Source organism: Gekko japonicus, unplaced genomic scaffold (assembly GCF_001447785.1).
Source record: "Gekko japonicus isolate JY-2015 unplaced genomic scaffold, Gekko_japonicus_V1.1 scaffold35, whole genome shotgun sequence".
Lineage (NCBI taxonomy): Eukaryota > Metazoa > Chordata > Lepidosauria > Squamata > Gekkonidae > Gekko > Gekko japonicus.
In genome coordinates, this window is record NW_015176453.1 from 1,015,491 (window position 1) to 1,034,856 (window position 19,366).

The window sequence follows — 19,366 nt, forward strand, 5'->3', positions numbered from 1 at the left end:
TATAACTAAATTGAAGTTGCAGGAACAAACTGATTTTACACTACCCATAAATGTGTTCTGACTTCAATTCCAGTCTGCAGTCTGAGTTTGCCCAAGGCTAAAGGAATTTTTTTTTTAATCCTTTTTTTTTTTTTTAAGAGGGAATTGAAATTAGGCAACTATAACTTTGGTTTTAGTATCTCTTTAAAATATATTTTAAAGAACTGTTTTTTCTTCTTTTGTTCCCTCTGTGTGTATGCTTGTTTTTTTAATCAGACCCTTTGTGCGAAGGCTACAATGCAGACTGTCCGGGCCGCTGATACTAACGAAGTAGTCAAACTAATATTTCGTGAATCTGATAATGACCGAAAGGTACGTAACCAGCTGCAATCTGTGTCATGAACCTTACCATAAATGGAGATATTTTTTTCTGCCTTTTAGATTCCGGGGGGGGGGGAGTTCATTTCAGTGGAATAACGCTCAGGGATCCTCCCCCTGTTCAAATAACCCCAGATTCTCAATCTGCAGTACTGATAATTTGTTGAACACACAACCGTCACCCCTTGGGAAGTCTTCACCGTTCACTCTGAGCATAGGCTTGCCAAGTCCCCCCGGGGGGCAGGGAAACCCCCGCCCCAGAGGCCCGTTCCCCGCCACCGGTGGATTGGGCCCCGGGGGGAGCCCCACCCCGATGTGCGCATCACCCAGAAGTGACGCAACCACGCCGGGCACACTGGGGGCGGGGCCACGGTCATCCTAGGGAAAACTCTATGGTTTTCCTTCCGATGGTCGTGGCCCCACCCCCAGCGTGCTCAAAGTTGTCACGTCACTTCCAGATGGCGTGCGTGCGGTTTGCGCTCCAGCTGCAAGCCGGGAGTCCCCTGCTGCGGCACAACGCTGGACTTGGCAACCCTATCTGAGCATGCGGAGTTGCCCCACCACGGTGCATGCGGAAGTCAACTTAGATCTGGAAGCCTGCTGAGTCCCAGGAATTGATGAATCTGGACACCACAGCGTAAAACCTCAATGGGCAATTATCCACTAGAGAGCACACACAGCTTGTGCTTTTCAAATTAATCTGCTGAGTGCAAATAACAGAAGAGAGGGTTCCAGATTTACCTCATGAAGGAAGTCTGCCTATAATAGAAGAATGTGAGAAATTTATATCTTTCTGTTTCAGGGAGCGGCTAGAAAGGTTCTCTAATGGCTGCCACCACCCACCCTACCCTGTTATACACTCCTTTCCCAGTAGGTTTCCCCTTATAAGTAACCTAATGAGGCATGAATACCCTGTCAGAGTAACAAACTATTTTTATTAAAGAGATTTAACAACAACTATAATTCAATAACTTGGACGAAAAATAAACACATCAAAGGTAGGTAAACCAACAAAATAAGAAATCCTAAAACATCTGACTATACTGTCCTAGCCTTCTCTGGATATTTGCCTCAAACTGACTCACCCCTTTTGGATGAGGGATCCCTCCTTCTGAAGCAGACTCACCAGCTCTGCTTCCTGGGAGTGAACCACATCCCACTTTGGGCAAGGCCTTTTATTACTTCTTCCCAAGCACCACCCCCTACTCCTCTGCTGGTGTAAGTTTTCCCTCCAAATCCCCTATTAGCCAGTCACAGGGCCCAAAGGGTGACCTAGGAAATGCAGGCCCTGTAGTCACTCTAATACAAGCTTCCTTGGAGCCACTAGGCCTCCCTATAGCCTGCAGGCTGCACTCCTGTAGGCCTAGGATCATGACACCTTCACTGATGTGGGTTTTAAGAGGTTGAACCTTCCCACCCTGTCTGCTCTTTGGAATGTGGAGCCAAGGGACTGGCCACTGACAAATTTATTTATTCAAAATATTTATATGCAACCTTATTTCTTTGGACTCCAGGTGGCTAAAATAGTTACTATACATTGTAAGGATGCAAAGAATAAAAGTCTATTAATAGATAAAAACAGATAAAAACAAGCTTTACCCCCAAGATTTGGTCTCTGAGAGGTGCACCACAATCCAGACATCCAGATATAAGGAATGGGTTTCTTTTGTAACTGTGGAATTATTTTGTGGCTATTATTTGTGCAGTTCAGTTGGAATGAGAACTGTGTGAACTGAAAGAATTACATATTCATAATTATTTTCCTTTAAATTAGCATCACCTTTCAGTAATTAACTGCATAGATAGTAAGGATGCAAAGACAAGGGGGTGCATGGAAAGTACATGATTGCAAAGTAGTTTGAGGGTGGGGAAAATAAGCTGGAAAGGAAGATCTGGGAGCTCAGTGCAGGTTTCTGGGCTAGAAAGTCAACATGGATAAAAACATGGTCATCCGACGTCTTTCAGATCTGCTCAGAACACAAGCGGAGAAATTAGTGCTCACACCCTTTAGACAAAGAGTGCCCAGGGGGTACCCATTCTGTCCATCTGGGTTCCCCCTGGAGTGGATGCTACTCCTAAGCCCTACTTGGCACACACTGAGTTGGTAAACCTGTGGCTTCAGACTGCAGATGGATGTCCCCATATAGAAAATGAGATATCAGGGAGAAGAGCTGTAACCTCACCTAGGAATAGGTCTGAGTGCTTCCAATATACTGAGAACTGATGCAGTGGGAATGAAGTCAATGTTAAGTTTCCACACAAGCCTGATCTTCTCAGATCTCGGAAGCTAAGCTGGGCCGACCCTGGCAAGTATTTGGATGGGAGACCGTCAAAGAATACCAGGGCCAGGAGGCAGAGGCAGGCTATCAAGCAACTTCTCTGACTGTCCTCCGTGTCCCAGTAGGAGTCACCAGAGGTCACCATGACATCCAGGTATGGGCGCGCACACATACATATGTGCACACAAATACAAAAAAAAAATGTAAATAAATGCTTGTATTCTTCCTGTGTACATGCCATTTCAATGTCACCTCCCCTTATTACTGAAGCAAACTATGTACTGTCTAAGTAGGCACCTGTAAGCAAGTTTAATGGGGGGGAACAGATTTACCTAACATTCCTACAGTGCAGGTTTATACTTTTGCCCACGGATAAGTAAACTCGCATTTAGAGGAAGAGTAATGTAAGATCTGGAGCTGCAGTGGCTCAAGTGGTTAAGACGCTGAACTGCAGGCTGTGGAAGGTTGGTAGTTCAGCAGTTTGAGACCTGAGTGTTCCACATGATGGAGTGAGCTCCCGTCTCTAGTTCCAGCTCCTGCCAACCTAGCAGTTCGAAAGCAAGAAATTGTAAGTAGATAAATAGGTACCACTTCAGTGGGAAGGTAACAGCGTTCCGTGCGCTTTGGTGTTTAGTCATGCTGGCCACATGACCACGGAAATGTCTTCGGACAGCGCTGGCTCTTCGGCTTTGAAACGGAGATGAGCACCGCAACCCTAGAGTCGGATTCGACTGGCTTTCAAGCAAGGGAACCTTTACCTTTTTAATGTAAGATGGAGCCCTAAGCACCCAAAAATGGTGTTGACATAGGGCTCATAAAATCAAAAGAACCCCTGTGTTTTTTTTTAAAAAAAAACCCCAAACAAACAGAGAGATCTAGAAATGCAAGTTGCAAAGACTAACTTGTAATGACCTTGTGAAAGAAGTGTACAACCCAGAGAATGTTTATTTCTTTTTGAGGGTTTTTGTTTGTTTGTTCGCTTGTTTGCTGTTTTTAAACTCTGCTTCATTTTTCTAGGTTATGTTACAGCTAGAAAAGAAGCTCTTTGACTATTTTAATCAAGATGTTTTTAGAGATAATAATGGCACTGCGGTAAGTTTTTTGTTGTAATACTTCATTTTACAGATGTAATTTTGGAGTCTTCGAAATCTGTGTGACTGGAAAGAGCTGGCCTGCTGACTGTTCTCAGCATGGCAAACCCATGCCTTTATTTTACTTGTTTATAAATGTTTAAGTTTCTAAAGTGCCTTCCAGCCACAGAATAGGCTCACAGAGTGATGCACAATAATTTAAACTACAAATCAAAAGAAAATGTATCTATTTTGAATATGCAAGCTTCTTATTGTCATTAAACCGGTGAAAACCCCACATTTAAAAAATGCTCAAAGCTGAAAGCAGCAAAGAACAACAAAGAACAAAGCCACTTCCTCCTGAAGCCACTCTCCCTGTTTCTTCAAGTTAGCTCAAGATTTGATGCCTTGTGGCCACTTTACATGGTACAAAATCCATGTGTCCCCTATGTGGACTTTCAACAGACATGTTTTGGGAGTTTTCCATTGGGAATTTTATTTTGAATCACATGTTGGCCCTGTTCAGAAGGAGACCACAGGGTGTGAAGATAAGGGACTAAAGTCTTCCTCCTGTACCATTTTCCCAACGTGAAATGGCCCCAGGGAGCCACTATTTGCCTATTGGGGGAACTTACATAAACTGATGGCTACATGGAAGTTTCCCTGACAGGGCAGGTACTAGCTCCCCCGATCTCTTTCAGCTGCGGAAACTAGCATGGGGAAAAGGCTTAAGCATCTTTTCCTCACATACCATGGTCCTGATCTGAATTGGACCCATGTGCACATGGGAATAAAGTTCCCAGCATGGAATTACAAGTGCATATGTCTCATCCAAAATCCTCATGGTGGCTATGTATCTGCCATATGAACTTCGTAAATGTGTGAAACTTCCTTCAGTGAACGATTGTGAATCAGGATTGATACACTTATATGCTCCAGTACATAATACACAAGTACAAAACTAACCTGCCTCTTGTAATGTTTGGCCACATGCACAGTTCCATCCTTAGTTCTTAAAATGTCTGATCCTTTTCAGGACACAGCTGAGTATTTTAAAGGGCCAGTTGCCAAACTTTAGACATGCTTACCCCTCAGGCTTGAGATAAGGTTCATGAGGTAAACTGAGAAATGGCTCTGAGACCTTGGATTTCTGTTACGCATTAGTTTCTTTTTCTCTTGAAGAATGATTTGTCTGTACAACATGAGGAAGTTGATGAAACGTCCATCCAAATGATCAGGCACTCAGAATAGCCTGACAGCTTCAAACCATAATGTCATTTCAGCTCAGAGTGCCTTTTTGGATCACACTCACACATCAACCCTGCTTTGTGCTAGAACAGCCTTCTGAAACTTGACTTTCAAAACATGAACACCTTGCAGTGTACAGATGTATTTTATATGTATTTTCAAATGCAACTTCATGCAACACAGAAAGCAATCCATATAAAATAGGTGATGTGGGAAATGTTGGTGTGTTTTCTACCTCAAACAAAATATCAATTCGTAACAGTTGCATTTTTTACCTTTTTTTATTTATTTATTTATTTAATTTTATTTATACCCCGCCCTCCCCGCACGCAGGCTCAGGGCGGCTGAGCACCTTATAGCATCTCAGTTTGGAAACAATATGTGGTTCACATTTCAGTTCTTTTTTACCTGTTCTTATGGGACCAACAAACAATTTCAGTATTTTCTTTATACTAAAAGGTTTTTTACATTTTGCTCAACGTTAGCCGAGATTTAAACCCCGTTTGAATTTAAGTTCTCAGTTATCTTTTTTCCCCTATTTTGCATCCATTGTTTTGGACGGAAAAAGCTGATAATGCTACAAATGGATTCAAACATTTCATTCTAAATTACATTAAGATGGGATCACTGAGTCTCACAAATGGAAGTTCAGGGTTCATTTGAAGCTATTTTATGGGTAGAGTAAAAAGAATATTGAAGGTAGAATCACTATGGCTACATTTACAGAAGTAATAGATCAGCTCTTCATTGCATGAAACTTCAGGTGGAATGCAAGTTTTCTGCAAAATTTCTGCAAAATTTTGACAGATCCTGAAGTTATTCTTCATACTTTTTCCTATTTGATTGAATCATACAAGGAAAGCAGTGGGTGTTTTGTTTTTTTCTTTTTGTTTTTTTGTTCTGCATTTCAGCATGAAGCCTTACAGTGCAATCGTAAATAAATGACCTTGGAAGGCTACAGCTCTGTTTAGGATTGCATTGTTAGTAATCATAGTTTGATCCCACATGAAAAATAATTATTATCAGAAATAACAGGAGAACCTACCATGCCCTGGATAGTCCAGGCAAGCCCGATCTCATCAGCTCTCAGAAGCCAAGCAGGGCCAACCTGGATGGGAGAATGCCAGGGCCAGGAGGTCAGAGGGAGGCTATCAAGCCACTTCTCTGAATGCCCCAGTAAGAGTTTCCAGAGGTCGCCATGACTTCCAGGCATGCACACACAGGCACACACATACACAAAAATGCAGAAAAAGAAAAAGATATAACCAGAGAACCTGATCTCAGTGATATCTTGGAAAAACACAAAAAAGCTTTGCTATGCTTACAAATTGGTCTTGTAATGCTCATTGCCCCCACCTTCATCTGGTATAAATTAGCGGTGCTCCATTGTAAGCCACAAGCCTCAATAGTATTGATGTTTAGAGCAGTAAATCTGACTAATAAAGAGATGTACTGCACAAACTAATTCCTTAGAAAATCAGGTATTGGTAGAAGCATGTATTTATTGCGGTTTTTTATCAACATGAAGACAAGGACACCTGTTATCACTTAGGAATGAAATTCTCCTTGTCTGTTTCAATGACTTCATAAAGTGTGAAAATGATCATGCTGTAGGAGGTTTGTGTTACTTCTTCGTCTCCAGTTGCGCAACGATAAGGGAAGAGGCTTTGTTTTTACATCAGAGCCACATCATGCTTTGAGGTTATTTTTCATGCACATATGATGCACACAGTTACTTTCTGAAGCAGCTACACAAGATAGCTACACAAGATAATGGTGAAAAAAGTACAGGGAGGAGGTTTGTTGCTCCTTGCTGGGCCAGTGCCATCCCTCCAATTCACTTCAGAAGAGTTTGACTAAAAGTAGGCATAATAGGCTGTTTATTGGCTTGAATCTAACCAGCCATCAGTGGAAGGTGCTGGTGGATGCAGATTTACCTTTCCTCCCAGTTATCAACCTCCATGAAATTGATTCCTGAAGTCATGCCATGCAGGTCAGGGGATTGCAGTGAAGCTGGGAAAGGGAATAAAATCACCCTTCTTACATCAGTGAAGCTACTCTTGCAGATAAGGGATGCAAGAAATATTTTACCCCTTTTCTCTTCCTCAGTGCCATCCCTGACATGCATGTCTTTTTTTCCTGCTCTGGTTCTGTGACTCTAGGGGGTACCAGCGGTCAAAGAGGACTTCTGAGGGGAGGGAAAATCCATGCTTGTTCAGCTGATGGTTAGATCCAGACCATTATCACTAGGCACAGCATATTCCATTCCTCACCGCTTACAAACCATGGTTGTAGAACCATTCATGGATAAAGGACAAAATCTCAACACAGGGAAACTTGGAGTCCCTCCATCCAATATGGAGGAACTCCTATTCCTTCAGCAAGAAGTTCAACTTATCCTTTCATGATCATATAGTACTTTGGCATGCAGGGATCTGTTTATATAGCACAATAATCACAGAATGATAGGCTTGCAGGGAACTGAAGCAGCATTCTGGCAACTGAGTTTCTACTAAATGAGGTGCTGCTGTTAATGTCTTCAAACAGTAGGACCGTACTGCCTGTCTGGAATTCACATATTAGGACACAATCCATCCCAGTATATTTGAGGACATGCATAATCACTAGTGCAGTGCAGTGTGAGTTCATAGGAACTTTTGAATCTGGAGTTTATACTCTTTGCTAAATATATGAGTAAACAGGGCTATTTTGGGGCAGGAACGCACAGGAACGGAGTTCCGGCTGCCTCCCACGTTGGCCACGCCCATCAGGAACTCATTAGCATAATAGACCACACCCAACAGCAGAAACTCATTAGGATTGGCTACATTAGGGGTGTGTGGCCTAACATGCAAAGGAGTTCCTGCTACAAAAAAAGGCCCTGAGTTTTGACAACAAACATGGTAAACAGAATAACAAGCAAAAGGTGGGTGTGGCTGGATAACCACACTTCTGGTAACATGGGGGCATGGCCTAATGTGCTAATGAGATGTGCTGTCAGGGGTGTGGCCCAATATGCTAATGAGTTCCTGCTGTTGGGTGTGGCCTATTATGCTAGTGAGTTCCTCCTGGGCTTTTTCTACAAAAAGAGCCCTGTGAGTAAACAAAAGGAAACACTGTTGGCTATCCCCATATATACATGCTGGTGTGACCTTGGATCAGTCACAAGTTATTTCAGAGCTGTTCTCTCAAGAGCAGTTCTCTCAAGAGCTCTCTCAGCCCCATCTACCTCACCGAGTGTCTGTTGTGGGGAGGGGAAGGTAAAGGAGATTGTAAGCCACTCCTTCGGGTAGTGAAGGGCGGTGTATAAATCCAATCTCCTCCTCCTCCTTTTCTTCTTCTTCTTCTTTGTATAGAGAGGGTGGGGGATTCAGAGGCATTATGTAAAAGCTATACTTTAGCTCAGTTCTTAACACAGTGCTCTCACACTAGGAGTACTAGCATCCATACATAAACAAGAAAAATATCATCCTTTTCTGATGTAGCATATGGTATATTTCTGTTTTTTTAAGTTACTTGAAAAATTATAATTGTATTTGTGCAGCATTTCTGTACATTTTTTTAAGGCAGAAGGTAATCATTGGTGTTTATGGCAACCCTTGGCATGCTGGCAGCATTTCAAGCATCAATTGGGTTAATTCCCCATGCATGCCTCTTCACATGTTTGCTTGCAAAGACGCATACAGACAGGCCACTTTAGAACATTATATTTCAAAATCTGTTGCCATTTCATTCACGCACTGGGAAGCAGGAAATCTTCCAGATCAAGAAGGGAAGAAAAAGATAAACGATATAATGAGCCATTGGAGATAATCTAATCTTCATGGTCTAGTTAAACACGCAGCACCATGATCACTAAAAACAAACTACCTATCTAAAAGGATAAATGTCCCTGGGCCAAATTCAACCCAAAAAATCCATCGCATCCTTCATCACCCACCAGCCTTGTACCAGCCTGACAGAAATTTAATTCAAGCTGGCTCCTGAAAATAATTATTGTATTTTAAGAGTAGTAATCATTGGTCGGGACATGATTGAATGTGTCCATGCCTATTGACTTTTTCTATGATTTATAGCTTTGTTTAGTCGATATTCCCATCGAAATTGTATAATTAATTATAAGTGGGGCTGTCAGGTCTGCAGGATGGAGTGCCCTGATGAGTATTTGGGAAGATTAAATTTTCCTTAGCTATACCGATGCAAGGCTTGGGAATTTTCACAGCAATATGGCTGTTGGATAGAGATGTTTTCTTATGTGTTTAGCAACTGCTTTAGCTCAAGATCCATTGATTTTTTTTCAGAGCCACCTTTTTTATCAGTTTGGTGTTTCTTCAGCAACCGTGGAATTTGTGCAGATGTGACAACACCTGACAAATATTTATTATCAACAGGCTACTTTATCATTGTCCATACACTGTTATCTTCTCTTTTTTACATCGCAATCTAGAAGAAAAATGCCCAAGAAAGATGTAGGAATGGTTAGCACACTTGTGAAAAATTGAAAACATATGCAGATGATTAATTCAATAGAAATACTGTACAATTTCTGTTCAGAGTTGCATTTTCCTAACAGCTACTGCCCCTATTTATTTATTTTTTTAAAAATCTCAGAGTAGTGCTTATTGAACTCAGTTTAAAGACCAGTGGTATTCAGTTTTTTTCAAAGCTTCATTCCAATACAACCAAGAACTCCAGTCTGAAACACATTTATATTGAAGTAGTTTCCAAGTAAATGCATTTAGGACTGTTAGAAGGGTGTGTTAACAGAATTGTAGTTAATCCAGATTCTCTATGAAACCAGATGTAAATATTACCTTTGGGGTTAAATGATATTGTTAACTATTAAAATATATTGGAACTACACAATGGCACTATTATGTACATCTTGTTTACACAAAAGGAGCTAGAAAGAAGTAGAAGTTAACCACAGCAAACTTGCCCTGATATTTATCCTTTCTGAATTTCTAATATGCTTGTAAAATACTACTGAGATGCAAAAGCTTAAAGCTGTTCCTCCTTAATCTTAAATCCAGTTTTGTATACTGAATGCAGAATATTGTGCTCCAAGAGTTCCTAATAAGAAGCATTTATAGGCTGAACCCCTGAGGGTCAAGTGGAACTGATTTTACTTCATGCAAAAAAAAAAAGAGAGAGAGAGAGCAGGAGCCAGGATAAAAGGTTTGCAGTCCCTAAAAGATGTTACACAGTTATAAACTAGTTCCCCCCCACTTTGATAGAGATTGCCCAAAGAGGCTGATTCTTGTATACAATAATTTTTGATGACTCACTGCTGGGTGTCGGAACAATCAAAACTTTTCAGAATCATTGTATTTATGGAAATGTGGTATGACCCAGAAGTTGTGTCTCCATTTTTATCCAATCAATCAATTTCAATCAATAAACCTTTAATGGCATATACAACATTAAAATCAGAGACAGAAAATGACACAATCAACTAAGAATCTAAGTTTATAAAATCACTAGTAGTAAAGCCCGTTGTGAAAACAATACAACGGGATCTAGAAAGAGGCTCTGGGGGAGTGCTCTGGCTTTGGGCAAACAGTGTCAATTTGCTGTGGTGACCTCAGCAGGGTATAATGACAGAGTCCACTGTTTTCTCCAGAGGAACTGATCTCTGCTACCTGAAGAGCAGTTGTAATTGTGAGTAATCTGTAGCCCTCACCTGGAGATTGGCAACAATTGTTACCCAGGACAAAATGGCTGGTTTGGAGGGTGGAGTCTATGGCATTCTACCTGTCTGAGGTCCCACCCCTCTGCAAACCCCACCCTCTCCAGGCTCCACCCCTCAAATCCCCAGGAATTTGTCAGCATGTAGTTGGCAACCCCATCTCCTTCCCAGCTAGCCACCAACCTACCATTATCTGCCCCTTTGACTTCAGCTGACTTCTGCCCTCCCTTCTGCAGAACAGTTGTAATACTGAGTGCTCTCCAGCCCTCACCTGGAGATTGGCAACAATGGTTCCCTATGTGGGACTGACTGGTTTGGAGGGTGGAGTCTATGGCAGTGTACCTGTCTGAGGTCCCACCCCTCCTCAAACCTCACCCTCTTCAGGCTCCATCCCTCAAGTCTCCAGGAATTTCCCATCTGGAGTTGGCAACCCTATCAGGACTGGCCCCAATGTGTTTTCTCCCAAAGGCCAAAGTAGGTGACAGGACCAAGCTTAGTTGCCTACCAACAGGCACTGAGGGGAATGTAGGGTTGCCAGCTCTAAGGAGGGAAATACCTGGAGGTTTGGGGGGTGGATTCTGTAGAGGGCCGGGCGACGGAGGCATCGGCCTTCTGTCGCCCGCCTTGCCCCCCCAATCTCGGCCCGGGCGACCGCGGCTCCCGCCAGCGTAGGTTTGGCAGAAAGTCTGTGGCTGCTCCGAAATCACCCAGGCAGCTTCCATAGGCAGCCAGGGCTAGTGATGCCATGCCAGTCTGGAGGCATGAAGTCACCCTGAGAGTGCTTGCAGGCCTAGGGTTGCCATTGCCAACAAAGACAAATTGATGCAAAGGAGGATTGAAGTGTCTCCATATCTGTATTTTGCCTTAAATTGGTTTTGATGCCAGCAGAGTGAGAAAATGCCAGAGGCTCTGGGTGGGTGCCCCATCGTAAATGCACCAAACAATTCCTAAAGATTTTCCAAAACACAAAATTGCAACACTTTGAATTAGCACCAGAGCTTTAAGAGCTCTCCAGCTGTCACCTGGAGACTGGCAACAGCTTGTTTGGAGGGTGGGGAGTATGGCATTGTATCTGTCTGAGGTACCCCTGTTCCTCCTCCTCCTCTGACCCCACCCTCCGCAGGCTTCATCCCCAAAATATCCTGGAAGTTTCCAACCTGGAGTTGGCAACCCTATGTCCTTTCCAGGCAACCATCAGCCTACCGTTATCTGCTTGTCTGTCTTCAGGTTTACATTCCCCTCGCCCAGCCTCAGAAAGGGCAGTCTTTCCCTGCAGTGGGAACCAAAGCAGCTGACATCATTCTCCTCTCCCTCATATGATCCACACAACTACTCTATGAGGTATGTTAAGGTTGAAAGTGTGTGAATGGTCCATAATTCCCCAGGCTGCTTTTAAAACATGAACCTGGGACCTGCACACCATCCTCTGAAGCGCTCTCTGTGGCAGTAATGGGGTGACTGCTGGCACCTTTTCCTATCATTTTTTGCCTTGTGGTATTCTGCTTGTGGTGTGATCTGTTGTCTTTGTGGTGTGGCATAATTGTGTTATTGGGTTTGTTTCTTTTGAAGGGGAAGTGATGTGTTCTGAGTGAGGACATATTTTACCTCAGAATACAGTAGGGTGGGGAGTATGGCATTGTATCTGTCTATGCAACTGAAAATTCCAACTGCCTTGCTGGGGGGGGGGCCTTGCGGGGGGGGGAGTTTGAGGTGTGGAATGGAGTGAAGTCCAATCAGCTTCCATATGCAAAAGACCTTGAAATGCTGGGCGGGACTGCACAAAGCAGCCAGTCAACCCAGCCAGCGTCTTCTGACTGACAGTTCTTCCGGCCAAACACTAAAGGGGCCAAATTTAGAACGTTCAATATAGAACGTTGCTATTCAATTATAATAAGGGAGAGATAAAACAGAGTTTCCCAAGTTTTTCACTCTTATCACGTCAACTAAAAAATTGGCCACTGCCGCAGTAATTTCTGCTGTTATATCGTTCAATAGAAATTGGCATTTTATTTCATTGGAAAGGTGATGTTTACCATGCAACCAAGTGTTTAACCATTTTCCCCTAGCAGATACATTTTTATCCATGGTGGCAATTTCACACCTGCTGATGCAGTCATTGAGTAACGATCATGCACCTTGTTACTGTGGAAGGGTCCAGGCAACTCAGTCATCCTTAATCACTTCAGGTCCTCACACATACACAACTAGCCCACAAGGAAATGTTCTTCTGTTATGGCAATAATACTTAGTGGCTTAGGAGTCACATGTGGCCTTTGACATGCCAACTATGGCTCTTCTGAGCACTACTCCCCAATATGGCACCTATCACATTGTTTCAGGAAAGTGACTAAGGCCATTGCTTGGTGGGGCTTGGTTCCCATCTTGAAACAGCTGTCACTGGAGAATGGGTAAGTGGTGAGCATCCCTGAGCTGCAGCCTTTGTGTTAGAAATGGAAGTGAAGGGCAAGTCCTCTCCAACAACTCCCCACCCTCCTCTGCACCCTCTCTCTGCAGTCTCATATCAGAGCCCAGCTGGCTTTTAACATAGGGAAGCAGTTATTTTTTTAACATCCTACCTAAGCAAGAGTTCTGGAGAACCTGAAAGCTTGCAATTAGTTTTGTGTCCTCAGCCTGACTTGCAAGACCTTCCCCTCACTCTGCATATGCAGTGGTTGGCAAAGATTCAGCAGTGGTTTGGTAGAGCGGCGCACAAGACACACAGTAGTCATCAGGCTCTTTTGGTTGGTGGTAATTGCAACTGTGGCTGCTAGTGAACCAAGTGCTACTATATTATGGAATCAAAAAAGTGATGCTTTGGATCTAGATCAATGTCAGCTTCTGGTCTTCTTTGACTTGCCTTTTTTAGTCCAAGGAACATGCCTGCATGGAGCCTAATTTTTTTTTTTACTTCTATAAAGAGCATCTCTGTGCATAGGCTTCCCCTCTACTGTAGTGGAAAGGACAGCATTAGGTACTTATTTCCTCGCATTTACCGAATTGCCTCCTCCATTGATGTGAACAGAGAAAGTGCTGCTGTTATCCCACCAACAGAAAACTGGAGATACAGCTATAGATAATCAAGGCTGCTGGGCTAGTAACATCTTCAGTATCTTTCTTAAACATCTGAAAGCCTTTCAGATCTTCTCTACAGCTAATTTCTATTCTGAAGTTACTCAGATGAGATGTTCCTTGGTAAATTCAACAACAGAAGGTAGAAAAAAATATTACTTGTATAAGGGGGTATTACTATTGATTTGTATGGAAACACCTGCGTGCTCAGCAGGCATTTAAATATATAGCAGCAATTAAATGTTTTTATTGACTATTGAGGGAAAGGAATTATCTTTATAATGCCAAACCAGAATATCATAATAAGAGCATGCATTTCATATGCAGGACTCAGAACTGTAGAGGAGAAAAAAAATCATGCCTTGTCTGTTTTATGTCAATAAATTTCACTATAATAAGCAATTAATATATTATCCTAAAAATGTACAGCTTGAGCCATTGGTCTCTAAACGTTGTTGAATAATTTAACATCAGCATTAGCAGAAGGTCAGATCAAACTGATTAACTCATGTCTGACTGGTAAAACTCTTAATGATTACAACCAAACTGGCCTTACTATGAAGGACTATGTTCCTAAATCTCTCTATTAGCCTCAGTCTTCCCCCACCCCCAAGTTAAACTCAGGGTGCTGCCAACCAGAGCGCCATTTTGGGGTAACTCTAAATGGGCTTAAAGGTGCTTCAGGCAAGTAATCGGAAGTCTGTAGAAAAACTTACTTACTTCCTAATTAAACATCACAAACTTTCCTGCTGTTCTTTTGGTTGCAAGGCCGGATGATCACAAAGGCAATGGAATTGTTTTGGAGGTTAGCAAGAGTCAGATTTTAGGAAAGGGAAAATCTGCATGACACTGCTTTTCTTTTGCATATTTTCTTCAAGTGTCCTTTAGTCATGTATGCTCATCCAAAGCCTTCCAGCTCACACATGAGATGAAGGGTTTGGGGAGTAGGGTGACGTGTGCATACTGAATCTGCAGAGTGGTCACTCTATGAACCAGTTGATTATTATGCAAAGAACTCTGAACTCCTAAACGATTGGCTGAACTGCTCTGAGATCACATGTCTGCAGAAAATACCAGGGTGACATAGGGACAAGAAAATGTAAATCCAATTCTTGACATTAGTTGGGTTGCTATGATGTCACAAAATTAGCTAACTGAAAACTTCCCATAGACCTAACATTAGAAGGGCAGTGTGGAAAAGGGCGATGGGGAAGTAAGAACAGCTGAAATTTACATGAAGGCATTAATATTTCCTGGAGTCCGTCATTAGGGGAAAACTTAGTTCCATTCTGATTTGGTGAGCAGCTTAATATATATTAATATAATATCATGAATTTCTATGTTTTGATGGGATGGCTAAAATAAAAATAAACCTTCATGTAGATCTGTACAGGCTTTCACATGAATTTACCTAGTCTCAGGCAAAGGCCTGGAAATGTATAATATGGTAAACAGAAAAAATATTAACAATTGGTAACAAATTAAGAGTTCATGAAGCATATGCGAAAAGTTTGGTCTAATTCAAAGGAAATCTCCAGTTGCCATGATTCGTATGAATTATTTTTATGATATTTGCATACTGAAGTAAACAAAGATAAAATAGGGTACAAAATATGATCAATGCCATAAGTCATTCCAAAATTTAAAATACTTTGGTATTGACCTAATTTTTTAAAAATATTAAGATTAAAAAATAACAGGAATTGGGTTATTGTGGGGTTTTTTTTAAAAAAACCTACAAAATAGAGATGGGAAAGGAGATAAGATAGAATTTTCTAACCAACAAAGACCCTTATGACGCTTTGATGAGCGTGTGTGTGAATGGGTGCACATGAAGGTTAAGGAACTGGCATCACTGAAAATGTATTAATCAACAGACAAGATATAGCACAATGCACTCTTCCCAATGGCCTTGGCTCTGACCCTTTTAAAGATAATGGGAATACTGTCCACTAAGAACTAGATTAGGACGATCAAATGCATTTCATCAGGTTTGACTTGAACCCTGATCCCAGAGGTGAAAAGGCAGAGGCTTATCCACTAAGCCATGCAGCCCCCGTCCAGATAAAATCTTGAATATGATGTATTCACAGATGCCTAATCATTTAGAAGGGGAAACTTTCAAACAGCTGGTATACTCACCTTCTTAAATCAGAGCTGTTTGGAAGGAAACTTTCACATAATTTAGTTAACAAAATAAATTCTCAGACTTGCAACCAGTGTTTCTTTGACAGTAACTCTATTTTCTCTCTATGGTATATGGCGTGACATACTTGTGCAGTACAGCAAAAAAAATAATATGGTAACTTTTAGTATATTATCCTCAATTATAAAACAACTATTTATGGATGAGTACCTATATTGGGGGGTGGGGGGACTGCTAATCTGCTATCTCTGTTTTAGCTTTTGGCATTGGTCCTTAGTGAGGTCACATAAGAAGAAGACTGGAGTGGGAAGCTGTAGAGACAGAGGCAGACGGGATTTGATGAAGGAAAGGGGCAGTGGGGCTGAAATATCATGTATGTTAGATTACAAGGAGTACTCAAAGGATTACAGTTATTAGAAGAAGCAATGAGGGTCTCATTAAAAGTTTTTTGTGGGGGAATGAGAGTGGGGAGGGGAGGACAGGAGGATGATTTGAAGAATAGGAGCCGATGGGGCAGAGCCCCGAATGCAAGCAACTGCTGTATCACATCCCAGAATGTTCCATGGGGGAGCTATAGGGCCTAAATGTGAAAGAGCTATGTAAGAAGAGGTGTTGAGAGGTGAGATAAATGTCAAATATGCCCTGTGCACCCTCATGCAGAAATATAACACCCAAGAGTGCACTGAGTTTAGGAAGAGGATGTTTTCTTTTTGTCTTGTCTTGGTTTTTTGTTTGTTTTACTGTCCAGTCAAAACTGACTTATGATGACCCCATTAGTTCCACACACAGGCATGTGGTGCTGCCCATCAGTAGAATGCCCGCTCACTTTCTCTGATGGCTAATATCTATAGAGAAATATTGAGCACACTTGTCTTTGGGAGAATGCCTTGATTTACTCTTTGGTGTACTATTTGTGTGATCGGTTGCAGCGATATGCCAAAGCTCCTGTGCTTCCTTCCCCTCCCTCTGATTTCATGAAGAAGGTAATCTCTGAACCAGAAATTTTTTCTGTAGTTCTTTGAGTGCAAGATATTATCTAACTCTGGGTATTCAGTGTATTAGAGAAAGAGACAATGATATCCAGTATTAGAAAGATCCCTTGTTTGAATATGCAATTTAATTGTGTGGTGAGGGGACCAAGCAAGAGAGTGAGGAGGCACATAAACCACTCTCAGTCTCATCGGATGCAAGGATGGAGGAAGGGAAGTAACATCTGGACAGGCCCATTGTGTGATTCCTACTATCAGAATCTGGGAAGTTATGTTTCCGTACAGTGACACTAAAAGGGGGCCATTTTACTCAGTTACTGTGACACTTTGCGACTCCAAAGGGAAAGGGGCTTATTTTGTTCCCTGCTTGAGGACATCAGTTAGTTTAAGTTTACCGTGATAGATAAAACACTGATTCCTGAATATATTCCCCTTCTATTATAATTCTGAATAACAGAAATACATATCTATCATGGACCTCTAACATCTGCGTACTATGCCAGAACAACTCTCTGGTCTGTCTCGCAACTATTTTAATTCTGTACATTTTTTGTAAGATCATCTCTTGTTGTTGATGGTTTTTTTTCCCTTCCTGAAACTTCATTTCCCTTCCGCAGCTGTGAATTCTCTGGTGGTTGCTGCAGATGGATTTGATAAATGCTGCTAATATCACCTTCTGATCTAACAATGCTCTGACTTTGGTCTGTAGGTCTTGATGAGTAATTGCTGTTGTTCTACTCCAATGACTGAATTAAGTTGCCCTGTTATAAAGGGTTCATACTTGTGTGATTTTAGCCAAGGTAGCTTATACTATTGTCCCTATGGGCAAGGATCCTTCCCCTGCCCACAGAGTATGTATTTTGTTTTGAGACTAAGCGAGCAATATCTGCACATCTTGTTTAGCTATTCAGACTTTGTTCATTCTTCAACCATTTAAAAGGTCAGATTGTTAATTTCAAATGCAAATGGAATCATTTGGTACATTTATATTCCTGACGTATGCCCTAGTAGGCCCACAGCTTGTCATTGGTGCACCATAGTGGAATGGCTTTTCTGTAATAGGTCTTCGTTTCTTCAAACAATAGTAACTTGTTGCAGAGTCCACTGATGGAGAAAAGACTGGCTGATGTACCTGTGTACTACAGTGTGCTCTGGGCCTGTAGTTGTTAAACTGTGTTGTGCTAAAAACTCATATTCTGGTAAGCTTGTCCTTTTGTTCTTATTTATTCAGGTTTTTGGGGGGGATTTATGTCCCTTTCTAGAGTCCAGCTCTAGGCAGTTTAGGATTAAAATAATAAATTATCAACAAGCCAGGAACCTGCAAGGACTTGCAAAGGCCACCTGATTTTCCCTTATCCCGCTCCCTACACTATTTCCTCTTTCCATCTCCTGGCAGCCCCTCCCTTTCTCTGCTTCCTTCCAGGTGTGTATATGCGAGAACAGATCAAGCAGCTGTTTATCTGTAGCTTTTCTTCTACTATTGTCATCATGGGCTTGAGGGCCACCTGAAAAGACAGTGATGGCCCTGGACCATAGTTGTAGAACACCTGGTCAGTGGGATAGCATGTTAGACTGGAGTCACAGAAGTAGATCCAACCAGCTTTTTCTCTGGTTGAATACCAAAAAGGCTATGTTGGGATCATGGGACAAAAGGCCATCAGAAACAGGGGCTGTACTTCTTAGGGATGTAAGTGAGATGCTGGCTGGAACCCATGCAGTCCTTTTTAGAAGAGACTTTACTCCTTAGCTCCTTGTGGTGGAAAGTGCCGTCAAGTCATAGCTGACTTAGAATCATAGAATCACAGAGTTGGAAGGGGCCATACAGGCCATCTAGTCCAACCCCCTGCTTAAAGCAGGATCTGCCTAGAGAATCCCTGACAAATGTTTGTCCAGCCGCTGCTTAAAGCTCACCACCTCCCTAGGTAGCTGATTCCACTCTTGAACAACTCTTACTGTAAAAATGTTTTTCCTAAGATAGCCAGTAGCTTACTACCCTTAATTTAAACCCATTATTGCGAGTCCTCTCGTCTGCTGCCAACAGGAAGAGCTCCCTGGCCTCCTCTAAGTGTCAGTCCTTCAAATACTTAAAGAGAACAATCATGTCCCCCTCAACCTCCCCTTCTCCAGACTGAACATTCCCAAGTCCATCAGCCTTTCCTCATAGGGCTTGGTCTCCAGTCTCCTGATCATCCTCGTCGCTCTCCTCTGCACTTGCTCCTCATCCTTTTTGAAGTGAGGCCGCCAGAACTGCACACAATACTCCAGGTGCAGCCTGACCAATACAGTGTATAGTGGGACTATCACATCTCGCAATTTGGATGTTATGCCCAGGGGTCGTTTCATAGAAAAAGAGCTAAGGGAACTCATTAGCATAACTCATTACCATATGCCACACCCCCTGACATCAGGGGCCCAGCAGTGGACCTGCAAGGCCGGCAGGAGTGCGAGGAAGCCCCACCAAGGCCCTCCCTCGCCCCAGGCAGGCAGGGGTGGGGAGAGGCGGGGAGGAAGCAACTTAC

General features: G+C 42.4%; 1 protein-coding gene across 2 annotated transcripts in view; it reads left to right on the forward strand.

The window, feature by feature from the left end:
• The window catches only part of INPP5A (inositol polyphosphate-5-phosphatase A), a 355,150-nt gene that overhangs the window by 289,770 nt on the left and 46,014 nt on the right, over positions 1 to 19,366 (forward strand). For both annotated transcript variants that reach the window (XM_015426891.1, XM_015426890.1), the window contains exons 10-11: positions 256 to 351; positions 3,654 to 3,728. In XM_015426891.1, coding sequence (XP_015282377.1) covers positions 256 to 351; positions 3,654 to 3,728 — 171 coding nt within the window. The remainder of the gene's footprint in view (positions 1 to 255; positions 352 to 3,653; positions 3,729 to 19,366) is intronic.